At 40.0% G+C, this 15,545-nt stretch overlaps 1 protein-coding gene across 1 annotated transcript; it reads right to left on the bottom strand.

The window, feature by feature from the left end:
- Positions 1–11,796: 11,796 nt before the first annotated feature.
- LOC145802462 (uncharacterized) lies at positions 11,797–14,562 on the bottom strand. The gene is made up of 5 exons (XM_082895183.1): positions 13,521–14,562; positions 13,308–13,415; positions 13,141–13,259; positions 12,762–12,909; positions 11,797–12,110 (listed from the first exon to the last, which is right to left on the bottom strand). Exons 1-5 carry the CDS (start codon positions 14,560–14,562, stop codon positions 11,797–11,799), a joined length of 1,731 nt encoding a protein of 576 aa, XP_082751309.1.
- Between the last annotated feature and the right edge of the window lie 983 nt (positions 14,563–15,545).

The following is a 15,545-nucleotide window of genomic DNA, read 5'->3' as shown; positions in this document are numbered from 1 at the left end:
TATTCGGACCCTCGTGCATGATGGCAGATATGTAATTTTGGTGTTTACTTGGCATTTCCCATGCATTAGGGTTTAAACACACGGACACGTATTCGGACCCTCTTGCATGATGGCTGATATGTAATTATGGTGTTTACTTTTCATTTCTCATGCATTAGGGTTTAAACACTCGGACACTTATTTGGACCCTCTTGCATGATGATAGATATATAATTATGTTGTTTACTTGCTTTTTCTCATGCATTAGGGTTTAAACACTCGGACACTTATTCGGACCGTCTTGCATGATGGTAGATATATAATTATGTTGTTTACTTTCCATTTTTCATGCATTACGGTTTAAACACTCGGGCACTTATCCGGACCCCCTTGCATGATCGCAGATATATAATTATGTTGTTTACCTGCCATTTCTAATGCATTTGGGTTTAAACACTCAGACACTTATTCTGACCTTCTTGCATGATGGCAGATATGTAATTACGGTGTTAACGTGCCATTTGTCATGCATTAGTGTTTAAACACTCAGACACTTATTCGGACCGTCTTGCATGATGACAGATATACAATTGTGCTGTTTACTTGCCATTTCGCGTGCATTACGGTTCGAACTCTCGGACACGCATTTGGACAATCTTGCATGATGGCAGATATGTAAGTATGGTGTTTACATGTCATTTCTCATGCATTAGGGTTTAAATACTCGGACACTTATTCGGACTCTCTTGCATGATGGTGGATATGTAATTATGGTGTTTACTTGCCATTTCTCATGCATTAGGGTTTAAACACTCGGACACTTATTCGGACCCTCTTGCCTGATGGCAGATATGTAATTATGGTGTTTATTTGCGGTTCTTCTTGCATTAGGGTTTAAACACTTTGACACGTATTCAGACCCTCTTACATGATTGCAGATATGTAATTAAGGTGTTTACCTGCCATTTCTCATGCATTAGGGTTTAAACACTCGGACATTTATTCAAACCCTCTTGCCTGATGGCAAATATGTAGTCACGGTGTTTATTTGCCATTTCTCATGCATTTGGGTTTAAACACTCGGACACTTATTCGGACCCTCTTGCATGATGGCGGAGATGTAATTATGGTGTTTACTTGCCATTTCTCATGCCTTACGGTTTAAACAATCGGACAATTATTCAGAACCCCTTGCATGATGGCAGATATGAAATTATGGTGTTCGCTTGCGATTTCTCATGCATTCGGGTTCGAACCCTCGGACACCCATTCAGACCCTCTTGCACGATGGCAGAAATGTAATTATGGTATTTACTTGCCATTTCTCGTGCATTAGGATTCGAACACTTGGTCACGTATTCGGACCCTCGTGCATAATGGCAGATATGTAATTTCTCATGCATTTGGGTTTAAACACTCGAAAACTTATTCGGACCCTCTTGCATGATGCAAGATATGTAATTACGGTGTTTATTTGTCATTTCTCACGCATTAGGGTTCGGACACTCGGTCACTTATTCGAAACCTCTTGCATGGTGGCAGATTTGTAGTTATGGTGTTTACTTGGCATTTCTCATGCATTAGGATTTAAACACCCGGACACGTATTCGGACCCTCTTGCATGATGGCAAATTTGTAATTATGGTGTTTACTTGCCATTTCTCATGCATTAGGGTTTAAACACTCAGACACTTATTCAGACCCTCTTGCGTGATGAGAGATATGTAATTATGGTGTTTACCTGCCATTTCTCATGCATTAGGGTTTAAACCCTCGGACACTTATTCGGACCCTCTTGCATGGTGGCAGTTATCTAATTATGGTGTTTATTTGCCATTTCTCATGCATTAGGGTTTAAACACACAGACACTTATTCAGACCCTCTTGCATGATGGCAGATATGTAATTATGGTGTTTACTTGCCATTTCGCGTGCATTACGATTCAAACACTCGGACACGCATTCGGACCCTTTTGCATGATGGTAGATATGTAATTATGGTGTTTACAGGTCATTTCTCATGCATTAGGGTTTAAACACTCGGACACTTATTCAGACTCTTTTGCTTGATGACAGATATGTAATTATGGTGTTTACTTGCCATTTTTCATGCATTAGGGTTTAAACACTCGGACACTTATCCGGACCCCCTTGCATGATGGTAGATATATAATTATGTTGTTTACCTGCCATTTCAGATGCATTTGGGTTTAAACGCTTGGACACTTATTCGGACCCTCTTGCATGATGACAGATATGTAATTACGGTGTTAACGTGCCATTTGTCATGCATTAGGGTTTAAACACTCGAACACTTATCCGGACCGTCTTGCCTGATGGCAGATATGTAGTCATGGTGTTTATTTGCCATTTCTCATGCAATTGGGTTTAAACACTCGGACATTTATTCGGACCCTCTTGCATGATGGCAGAGATGTAATTTTGGTGTTTACTTGTCGTTTCTCATGCATTGGGGTTTAAACACTCGAAAACTTATTCGGACCCTCTTGCATGATGCAACATATGTAATTATGGTCTTTATTTGCCATTTCTCATGCATTAGGGTTCGGAGACTCGGTCACTTATTCGAACCCTCTTGCACGGTGGCAGATATGTAGTTATGGTGTTTACTTGGCATTTCTCGTGCATTAGGGTTTAAACACCCGGACACGTATTCGAACCCTCTTGCATGATGGTAGATATGTAATTATGGTGTTTACTTTCCATTTCTCATGCATTAGGGTTTAAACACTCGGACACTTATTCCGATTCTCTTGCATGATGGTTACTGCTCGTGCTAGCTTCATGTGACTCTGTCGGGATGTGTCATGGGATAGATTTTTTCCTCTGTCATGGCTTTGGTTAAGTGGCTATGATGTCACGGCTGTGAGGAGTGGAAGGCTTACTGGATTCCATGTGCTCATCTTTGGTAGAGACTAGCGGCTTGTGGGGGTGGCTATCCTTTTTGATCGGGATTGTGGGTTGCAGCTTTGTGTGTTGTTTGTTATGTTTAAATAGCTTTGTGGTGTTTGTTTGTACCTTTGCCCATATATCCACCCCAAGTTTCCAACTATTATCTCTGATGGTAGGGGTTACTTGGGGACAAAAGGATATATGGGCAAAGTTGGGTTATGTTCTTTCTCTGTTGTTTTTGTGTTTCTCCCCCTATCTTATGGGGTGCTTTAGTAGTTTATGTTGGTTGTGTAATCGTTTATTTATTTGTTGTTGGGTGTACCTGGGGTATGCCCCTTGTAAACTTGTATATTTCATTGTCTTTATTTTATGACTTACTTACCCAAACAAAAAAAAAACAAAAAAATGATGGCAGATATGTGATTACGGTTTTAACATGCCATTTGTCATCCATTAGGGTTTGAACACTCGGACACTTATTCTGGACCCTCTTGCGTGATGGCAGATATGTAATTAGGGTGTTTACGTGCCATTTCTCATGCATTATGGTTTAAACACTCCGACACTTATCCGGACCCCCATGCATGATGCCAGATATAAAATTATGTTGTTTACCTACCATTTCTCATGCCTTTGGGATGAAACACTCAGACACTTATTCGGACCCTCTTACATGATGGCAGATATGTAATTACGGTGTTAACGTGCCATTTGCCATGCATTAGGGTTTGAACACTCAGCCACTTATTCGGACCCTCTTGCATGATGACAGATATATAATTGTGCTGCTTACTTGCCATTTCCCGTGCATTACGATTCGAACTGTCGGACATGCATTCGGACCCTCTTGCATGATGGCAGATATGTAATTATGGTGTTTACATGTCATTTCTCATGCATTAGGGTTTAAACACCCGGACACTTATTCAGACTCTCTTGCATGATGCCAGATATGTAATTATGGTGTTTGCTTGCCATTTCTAATGCATTAGGGTTTAAACACTCGGACACTTATCCGGACCCTCTTGCATGATGGCAGATATGTAATTATGGTGTTTACTTGCCGTTTCTCATACATTAGTGTTTAAACACTCGGACACTTATTTAGACCCTCTTGCATGATGAGAGATATGTAATTATGGTGTTTACCTGTCATTTCTCATGCATTAGGGATTAAACACACGGACACTTATTCAGACGCTCTTGCATGATGGCAGATATGTAATTATGGTGTTTACTTGCCATTTCGCGTGCATTACGATTCGAACACTCGGACACGCATTCGGAGCCTCTTGCATGATGGCAGAAATGCAATTATGGTGTTCACTTGTCATTTCTCATGCATTATGGTTTAAACACTCGGACACTTATTTGGACTCTCTTGCATTATGGCAAATATGTAATTATGGTGTTTACTTCCTATTTCTCATGCATTATGGTTTTAACACTCGGACACTTATCCGGACCCTCTTGCATGATGGCAGATATATAATTATGTTGTTTACCTACCATTTCTCATGCATTTGGGTTTAAACACTCGGACACTTATTCGGACCCTCTTGCATGATGGCAGATATGTAATTACGGTGTTAACGTGCCAGTTGTGATGCATTAGGGTTTAAACACTCGGACACTTATACGGACCCTCTTGCCGGATGGCAGATATGTAATTGAGGTGTTTACCTGCCATTTCTCATGCATTAGGGTTTAAACACTCGGACACTTATTCAGACCCTCTTGGCTGATGGCAGATATTAGTCATGGTGTTTATTTGCCATTTCTCATGTATTTGGGTTTAAACACTTGGACACTTATTCAGACCCTCTTGCATGATGGCAGAGATGTAATTATGGTGTTTACTTGCCATTTCTCATGCATTACGGTTTAAACAATCAGACAATTATTCAGAACCCCTTGCATGATGGCAGATATGAAATTATAGTGTTCGCTAGCCATTTCTCATGCATTCGGGTTCGAACACTCGGACGCCCATTCGGACCCTCTTGCACGATGGCAGATATGTAATTATGGTATTTACTTGCCATTTCTCTTGCATTAGGATTCGAACACTCGGTCACGTATTCGGACCCTCATGCATGATGGCAGATATGTAATTTTGGTGTTTACTTGTCATTTCTCATGCATTGGGCTTTAAACACTCGAAAACTTATTCGGACCCTCTTGCATGATAGCAGATATGTAATTATAGTGTTTACCTGCCGTTTCTCATGCAATACGGTTTAAACAATCGGACACTTATTCAGAACCACTTGCATGATGGCAGATCTGTAATTATGGTATTTACTTGCCATTTCTCATGCAATACGGTTTAAACAATCGGACACTTATTCGGAACCCCTTTTATGATGGCAGATCTGTAATTATGGTGTTTACTTTCCATTTTTCATGCATTAGGGTTCGAACACTCGGACACCCATTCGGACCCCTTGCAAGATGGCACAAATGTAATTATGGTGTTTACTTCCCATTTCCTGTGCATTACGATTCGAACACTCGGTCACGTATTCAGACCCTCATGCATGATGGAAGATATGTAATTATGGGGTTTACTTGCCATTTCTCATGCATTGGGGTTTAAACACTCGAAAACTTATTTGGACCCTCTTGCATGATGCAAAATATGTAATTATGGTGTTTATTTGCCATTGATCATGCATTAGGGCTCGAACACTCGGTCACTTATTCGAACCCTGTTGCATGGTGGCGGACATGTAGTCATGGTGTTTACTTGCCATTTCTCATGCAGTAGGGTTTTAACACCCGGACACGTATTCGGATCTTCTTGCATGATGGCATATATGTAATTATGGTGTTTACTTTCCATTTCTCATGCATTAGGGTTTAAACACTCGGACACTTATTCGGACCCACTTGCATGATGGCCGATATATAATTATGTTGTTTATTTGCCATTTCTCATGCATTCGGACCCATTTGCATGATGGCAGATATGTAATCATCGTGTTTACCTGCCATTTCTCATGCATTTGGGTTTAAACACTCTGACACTTATTCGGACCCTCTTGCTTGATGGCAGATATGTAGTCATGGTGTTTATTTGCCATTTCTCATGCATTTGGGTTTAAACCCTCGGACACTTATTCGGACCCTCTTGCTTGATGGCAGATATGTAATTATAGTGTTTACTTGTCATTTTTCATGCATTAGGGTTTAAACAATCGGACACTTATTCGGAACCCCTTGCATGATGGCAGTTATGTAATTGTGGTGTTTACTTGCCATTTCTCATGCATTAGGGTTCGAACAGTCGGACCCCCATTCGGACACTCTTGCATGATGGCAGATATGTAATTATGGTGTTCACTTGGCATTTCTCGTGCATTAGGATTCGAACACTCGGTCACGTATTCGGACCCCCATGCATGACGGCAAATATGTAATTATGGTGTTTACTTTCCATTTCTCATGCATTGGGGCTTAAACACAAAAAACTTCTTTGGACCCTCTTGTATGATGCAAGATTTGTAATTATGGTGTTTATTTGCCATTTCTCATGCATTAGGGGTCAAACACTCAGTCACTTGTTCGAACCCTCTGGCAAGGTGGCAGATATGTAGTTATGGCGTAGACTTGCCATTTCACATGCATTCGGGTTTAAAAACCCGGACACATATTCGGACCCTCTTGCATGATGGCAGATATGTAATTATGGTGTTTACATTCCATTTCTCATGCATTAGGGTTTAAACACTCGGACACTTATTCAGACTCTCTTGCGTGATAGCAGATATGTAATTACGGTGTTTACTTGCCATTTCTCATGCATTGGGGTTTAAACAGTCGGACACTTATTCGAAACCCCATGCATGATGGCAGATATGTAATTATGGTGTTTACTAGCCATTTCTCATGCATTAGGGTACGAACACTCGGACACTCATTCGGAACCTCTTGCATGATGGCAGATATGTAATTATGGTGTTTACTTGCCATTTCATGTGCATTAGGATTCGAACACTCGGTCACGTATTCGGACCCTCATGCATGATGGCAGATATGTAATTATCTTGTTTAGTTGCCATTTCTCATGGATTGGAGCTTAAACACTCGAAAACTTATTCGGACCCTCTTGCATGATGCATGATTTGTAATTCTGGTGTTTATTTGCCATTTCTCATGCATTAGGGTTCGAACACTCGGTCACTTGTTCGAACCCTCTTGCATGGTGACAGGTATGTAGTTATGGTGTTTACTTTCCATTTCTCATGCACTAGGGTTTAAGCACCCGGACACGTATTCGGACACTCTTGCATGATGGCAGATATGTAATTATGGTGTTTACTTTCCATTTCTTATGCATTAGGGTTTAAACACGCAGACACTTGTCACATCCCAAATCCGGGTATGACCGGCCGTGGCCCACAGGGACTCAGCCCAAGGCACACGTAAGCCTAACCACTAATCCATAATCACATTAAGCAACTATACAAAAGTCCAATAATAAATAACCAAACTCAATCCAGTGACATGCCACAAGTATAAACGGAAAAACCAACCGTAATCAAAACCATCCAAACTTATGGGATATAAACAACCCACATATCAAAATAATCCTAAATGAATCTCAATAAAAATAAAAAGAAATATGCACAAATTTGACATAACAATCTAAAACAAAATAAATGAATGTCCTAGAGGTCCATGCAATCGAGTCCCCGCTATGCCATGAGTCCACTCTAAGTCCTTCTAACACCTAGAAGTGATAAAAACTAAGTCCGCTGATAGCTCAGTGAGTAGCAACATGGATAGTAAATACAGTTTTGAAAACAGGGTTCAATTCCAAAATAAGATATATATCACAGAAACTAGATTGGCATACAGTTTGGTAAATACAATCTGTTTCAAAAAGAAGGTTCCACAATTCAACACTTAAAATACTCATGTCTCGCAAGAACATGATAAACGACATTTTCCACTTAAAACAGATTATAACATGAACACCAATAATTTTCTGGGTACCAAGAAAAACAAATAATCTGCCACACAGTTCTCAAGGCTATAAGCCCCGTTGGATCCAATACCGAACTAAGAGTCATCCTCAGGGTGGCACCTGGGCCTTTTCTCGAAGACGATCCGATTGAAGGTCACCTAGTTGTTTTTAAAGGTCTTTTCCTTACAATCGTTGAGCACTAGAGTCATCACGGCCCAACCCGGATCTGTTCCCTAGTGGCCAGAGTCACCACACACAGTGGAATAATTTCCCTGGACTAAATACACACATGGTCCCAATAATCAATACACATCAGTTTTCGCAAAACATGGTGGTTCATCATTATAAACATGAGACCAAAACAAATAGTTTACAGTATGCCAAGTTCACACATGTTTCAGAAATAATTTGATTCAATTGATAATATAATAATTTATCAAAACAGTTTAGTCTTGAAACAACAATTTAATTTTCCAACAGTTCAGGGTAGGGGAACATTTATAAAAATACGTAGCATGAAACTACTCACCTAAAAACGAAATAATATAATCCTCGTATAGAGTGTAAAGGTCCAACTAGTGCCCTGAACCAAGTATAAAAACTACACGTCACAACTAATTTAAAAATACTAAAAAAATAGGAACTAAGTAACCTCAAACTAAAGCGCACTAACACGGCTCAACCCAACTCACCGTTACTCTTAAATATTACTAAGTTCATGTTCTTCAAGGTTTAAAATCACCCAAGACATGGGTTCCGGTTGAAACTTAATTAAATGTGACTTTGAGATAAAACAGAGTTTTAAACAAATTTTCCCAATCTATTCGCTAACTTTGAAAATTACAAAACCCACTCCACGCTATTCGAAAAATTCCAATAACCTCCAGATATGATCTAATATATCCTAAGTTTCAAACTCAATTGGTTTCACTTGATTTGCTTATCAAAATAATTTTCTACAATTTATTATATCCAAACAGGTTGTTTTCTGCAGTACTTTAAAGAAATTGACGGTTCTCTTAATATACATGAGCAATCAATGCAAGGCCAAAAACGTACGAAACTAGACTTGTAACCGGTTCTAATGACACTAATTTGATAATTTTTGGATTTATACCCAAAGAGAACAACACTCCCGAATTTACTGTTTCGGACTGGTTTCCTGGACAGATTTGAATACCTCAATTTATATGGATTTTGACTCCCAAAAATTATGAAAACATTCAGGTATGCAATTCAATATGTAATTGATCTACTGTAAAAATTTCAGATTAAAATTCATCCGTTTGATATGGTTTCTTGATTTTTAAAATTTGTGACTTTGCACAGAATTTTTGGACTGAAAATTACACCCAATCTTTACACATAAATTTAGCTCCTCAAGTTTCTTAATAGAATATATATATATATATACACAATACATAAACCTACAACCTCTCCATGAATGAATAAAATAATTATAGAATAAGGATGAGGAACAAAGAAAGAAGAGAAGAAAACCTAGGAGGGCTAACCTTGACGATCACACACAACACAACACACCCAAAAGTTCTTTGATTGCAACATCTTCTTTGTTTTCCTTCTCTCAAACCCTCGCCGTGGCTGCTGTGTTGTTGCCGTATGTGGTGAACAAATAATAGAGTAGGGTTTGTGTTTATTTTATTTTATACTAGTGGTGGGCACACATAGGTCAAATAAATAGATAAATATACAAAACATATGTATAAGTTATATGCAACTCAAATGGTAGGAGTCTTATATATTAACCTTGTGGTCTAGAGATCAAGTCACACCCTCCTCTCTCTCTCTCTCTCTCTCTCTCTCTCTCTCTCTTTTATAATAAACCTTGTCTCTAAATTAAAGACTTTCATCATAAATTTATTTTAAGTTTAAAATTAATTAAAAGATCCTCCAATAATATTTAATTTGCACCTTAGAATTCACCACCAAAATATTTGAGATTATAATATTATTATTTAATTATTTACTTAATTTTTATATTCGGGTTCTCACATTCTCCCCTCCTAAAAAAAAGTTTCGTCCTCGAAACTAACCTGAGTAAATCATGAGAATAGAAGTGGGTACTTCTCGCGCATCTAGTCCTCGCATTCCCAAGTCGCCTCTTCAACTAAATGATTACGCCACAATACCTTAACCAATTTAATGACCTTTGTACGCAACATTTTCTCTTTCGAATCCAAAATCTGAACATGTATCTCCTCATACGAAAAATCCTCTCTAATCTGAAGCGGCTCATAATCTATCACATGCGACGGACTGTGCACATATATTCTCAACATGGACACGTGAAACATATTATGCACTCCTGCCAACCTAGGGGTAAAACAACACGATACACAACCTCACTAACCTTCTCTAATACCTTAAATGGTCCAATGTATTTAGAACTCAACTTTCCTTTTTTTCCCAGACCTGATCACTCCTTTCCATGGTGATACTTTCAAGAATACCATATCCCCCACATGAAACTCTAAGTCTCTCCTACGATGATCAGCATAACTTTTTTGTCTACTCTGAGCAGTCAATAATCTCTCCCTGATGGTGATAATTTTCTATGTAGCATCCTCCACCAAATGAAGTCCCAACATTTGCCTCTTACCAACCTCATACCAACACAAAGGAGACCTATACTTCCTCCCATACAAAACCTCATAAGGAGCTACTCCCAAACTAGAATAATAACTATTATTATGCACAATCTCCATGAGCGGCAAATAATCATCCCAATTACCTTTCCACTCCAAAGCACAATCCCTCAACATATCCTCAAGGGTTTGAATAGTCCTCTCTGATAGCCCATCTATCTAAGGGTGATAAGCTGAACTAAAATTTATAACCAAGTACCCATAACTGACTGTAACGCACCCCAAAACTTAGACACAAACGAGGGTCCCGATCTGACACTATTGACACAGGTACACCATGCAATTTAACAATCTCCTTCACATACAACTGTGCAAATCGGGCTAGAGAATAGTTCATCCGAACTGCAATAAAATGTACTGACTTGGTTAATCTATCAACAACTACCCAAACTATATTGTGATTACTACTAGTACGAGGTAATCCGCACACGAAATCCATGGTAACATGATCCCACTTCCACTCTGGTATAGGTAAGGGTTGTAGTTTCCCCTCAGGTTTCTGATGTTCTACTTTAACCTGTTGACACACCAAACACTGAGCCACAAATTCTGCAATATCTCCCTTCATACCATTCCACCAAAAATGTTCATGAAGATCCCGATACATCTTAGTGCTTCCAGGATGAATGCTATAACTAGAACTATGTGCCTCCGTCATAATCTCCTTCCTCAAATCACCACTAGCAGGAACACAAATTCGGCTACGGAATCTAAGCAACCCGTCATCACTAACCACAAAGTCTACGTGTTTACCCTCTGCCATCTCTCCTTTAATACGCTCACACTGGGGGTCAATCTCCTGTGCTAAACGAATCCATTCTCTCAAGGTCGGCTGAACTGTCAATTGACTACAATAAGCCCTATTACCAGGTGTAACAACCTCAAGCCTCAAACGTCTCATGTCTTCCACCAAACAACTCTCAATAGACAAAGCAGCAATATCTCCAACTGCGACCTTCCTACTCAAGGCATCTGCAACCACATTTGCCTTCCCCGGATGATATAAATATTCACATCATAATCTTTTAGCAACTCAAGCCATCTTCTTTGCCTCAAATTTAGTTCCTTCTGTGTGAAAATATATTTCAAACTCTTATGATCAGTGTAAATCTCACATGACTCTCCATACAAATAATGCCGCCAGATCTTAAGAGCAAAAATCACTGCTGCTAACTCTAAGTCATGTGTAGGATAGTTTCTCTCATGTACTTTCAACTGTCGTGACGCATAAGCAATCACCTTCCCATGCTGCATGAGCACGCATCCTTAACCCTGTCGTGAAGCATCACTATAAATCACAAAACCACCTCCATCTGTAGGTAAGGCAAGGATTGGAGCTGAAGTCAATCTCTGTTTAAACTCTTGGAAACTACGCTCACAATCATCATTCCACTCAAAATTTACCCCTTTTCTGGTGAGATTGTTAAGTGGCAAAGCAATACGGGAAAATCCTTCCACAAACCGTCTGTAATACCCAGCAAGCCCTAGAAAGCTACGTACCTCTGTCACAGAAGTAGGTCGTGGCCAATCAACAATTACAGTCACCTTCGTGCTATCCACAGATACCCCATCTTTACTCACTACATGACCCAAAAAGGATACACTACTCAACCAGAATTCACACTTCTTAAATTTTGCATACAGTCTCTTCTCCCTAAGGATCTGCAATACTACCCTCAAATGCTGCTCATGCTCCTCCTTACTCCTCGAATAAATTAGGATGTCATCAATAAACACTACCACAAATTTATCCAGTTGGGTTTTAAATACTCTGTTCATTAAATCCATGAATGCGGCCGGTGCATTTGTGAGACCAAAAGGCATCACCAAAAACTCATAATGCCCATAACGGGTTCTAAAAGCAGTCTTAGGAACATCCTCATCCCTTACCTTCAACTGGTGATAGCCTGACCTCAAGTCAATTTTAGAGAATACTTGAGCTCCCTACAACTGATCAAATAGATCATCAATGCGTGGCAAAGGATACCTATTCTTCACTGTGACTTTATTCAGCTCTCTATAATCAATACACAATCTCATAGACCCATCCTTCTTCTTTACAAACAACACAGGCGCTCCCCAAGGTGAAACACTAGGCCTAATAAAGCCTTTGTCTAGCAACTCCTGTAACTGAGTTTGTAACTCCCTCAACTCCAACGGTGCCATTCTATAGGGTGCTTTAGAGATAGGTGTTGTATTAGGAATCAAGTCAATGGAAAATTCAACCTCACGGTCTGGAGGAAGACCAGGTAGATCCTCTGGAAAAACATCAACAAATTCCCTCACTACAGGCAGCTCCTCTAACCTTTGTTCTGGTTGTTCAGTACTCATCACACAAGCTAAATAACCATGACACCCTTTTCTCAACATTCGATTAGCCTGAAGGGAAGAAATAAAACAAATAGAAGACCCTTTCACATCTCCCTGAAAGAAAAACTCATGTTGCCCCGGCATAGCAAAAACTACCCTCTTTCTAAAACAATCAATAGAGGCATGATGCTTCGTTAACCAATCCATCCCCAAAATCACATCAAAATCCTTCATCTCTAAAGAAATCAAATCCACTGGAAAAATTCTACCATCTAACTTTATCTCACAAGATCTACAAACATCCCCTAACACTACTGTTTCTCCTAATGGAGTAGACACAACAATACATGCATCCAAAGGCTCACAAGGAATAGACAAGCAACGTAGAAACTTAGGTGCAGCAAAAGAATGTGTAGATCCTGAATCAATTAAAACTCTGGCAGGTACAAATGATATAAGGAGTGTACCTTGCACCACAGATGGAGGAACCTCAGCCTCCTCTCTAGTGAGAGCATAAACACGTCCTTGGGTAGCTGCTGACTTCTTTTCCTGAGTCCCATTCCCGGATGTCTGACCTTGGGTAGTCCCACTTTTGCCATTATTCTGCTTCTAGTTAAACCCACCGCTATAAAAAGTTTGTCTTTGCCCTTGCCCTTGAGATGACTGTGCTACTGACTGACCTCCCAATCCCTTAGACCTACATTGTGCAGAGAGATGCCCAGGCTTGCCACACTTAAAGCATATTCGAGCTGTGCCATCACAATTATACCCAACAGAATGTGATTTACCACATCTATCACAAATCCTCCGATTCTGCTGCCTCATGCCATTGCTAACCTGGCCTTGGGTGTAAGGCTTCTTGCTAGGATTGCTACCACCACCACGATGCTCCACTTGTCTCTCCTCTCTAAGTCTCTTGTTTTGTGGTTCCTTAGCCCTTTGTTCCTCAGCTCTCTTTTCCTCTTCTACTCCCCTTTCAGCTAGTAATGCCTTGCTTACCAATGCAGAATATGTCTTCATCTCCAAAATAGCTACTTTTGCATAGATCTCTGACCGCAAGCCATTCTCAAACAACATCACTCTATCTTTCTCTATGGCCACCTGATGTGGGGCATACCTCGACAACTCCGCAAACTTGGCTTCATACTGAGCCACTGACATGTCATTTTGCTTCAAATTGAGAAAATCCACTTGCTTCTGCCTTCGCACCGCTTCAGGGAAGTATTTCTCATTAAACAATTCTAGAAACTTGCTCCACACTAGCTCTGTTTCTCTACCCTCATATTGACGCTTCACCATGCGCCACCAATGCTCTGCTTGACCCTTGAACCTAAAAGCTGCGAAGGCCACCTTCTGGTCTGCTGAACAACCTAGAACATCAAATATTTTCTCCATCTCTAGTACCCATGCCTCTGCCTCTGTAGGGTCCACTGTTCCATGAAATTCTGGAGGTTTTGCCTTCATAAACCTCTCAAATAAGGAACCTCTATCCAAAGTTAAAGTTGGGTGAACTGCTGGTTGTGGGGCTACATGACTGTTCAGTAATCCCAACAACGACTGTAAAACCTGTGCGGCTGGTGCAGCAGGAACAACTCCTGGTGCTTCAGGGACGACTGGAGCAACAGGTGGTGCGGTAGGGGGTATAGGAACAAGGGGAACTCTACGATTAGCAGCTGGTTGATCAGTTCCAAGAGCATTGACACTTCTTCTCCTAGGTGCCATCTCTTAACCTTCAAAACAAAATTAAGAAAAGCTCAACACAAGCTTAAACAAAACTAACTTAACCAAACACTACTAAGGACTATAGGGACTCGGACCTCGTCTAAATGATGAAATGCAAGATATGTAACTTGATAAATCTACAGCTCTGATACCACAATTGTCACACCCCAAATTCGGGTATGACCGGCCGTGGCCCACTGGGACTCAACCCAAGGCACACGTAAGCCTAACCACTAATCCATAATCACATTGAGCAACTATACAAAAGTCCAGTAATAAATAACCAAACTCAATCCAGTGACATGCCACAAGTATAAACGGAAAAACCAACCGTAATCAAAACCATCCAAACTTATGGGATATAAACAACCCACATATCAAAATAATCCTAAATGAATCTCAATAAAAATAAAAAGAAATATGCACAAATTTGACATAACAATCTAAAACAAAATAAATGAATGTCCTAGAGGTCCATGCAATCGAGTCCCCGCTATGCCATGAGTCCACTCTAAGTCCTTCTAACACCTAGAAGTGATAAAAACTAAGTCCGCTGATAGCTCAGTGAGTAGCAACATGGATAGTAAATACAGTTTTGAAAACAGGGTTCAATTCCAAAATAAGATATATATCACAGAAACTAGATTGGCATACAGTTTGGTAAATACAATCTGTTTCAAAAAGAAGGTTCCACAATTCAACACTTAAAATACTCATGTCTCGCAAGAACATGATAAACGACATTTTCCACTTAAAACAGATTATAACATGAACACCAATAATTTTCTGGGTACTAAGAAAAACAAATAATCTGCCACACAGTTCTCAAGGCTATAAGCCCCGTTGGATCCAATACCGAACTAAGAGTCATCCTCAGGGTGGCACCTGGGCCTTTTCTCGAAGACGATCCGATTGAAGGTCACCTAGTTGTTTTTAAAGGTCTTTTCCTTACAATCGTTGAGCACTAGAGTCATCACGGCCCA

This window comes from Camellia sinensis, chromosome 11 (assembly GCF_055761805.1).
Source record: "Camellia sinensis isolate YWXY chromosome 11, ASM5576180v1, whole genome shotgun sequence".
NCBI classification, from domain to species: domain Eukaryota; kingdom Viridiplantae; phylum Streptophyta; class Magnoliopsida; order Ericales; family Theaceae; genus Camellia; species Camellia sinensis.
Note: the sequence above shows the minus strand (reverse complement) of the source record. Positions and strands in the feature narration are given on the sequence as shown.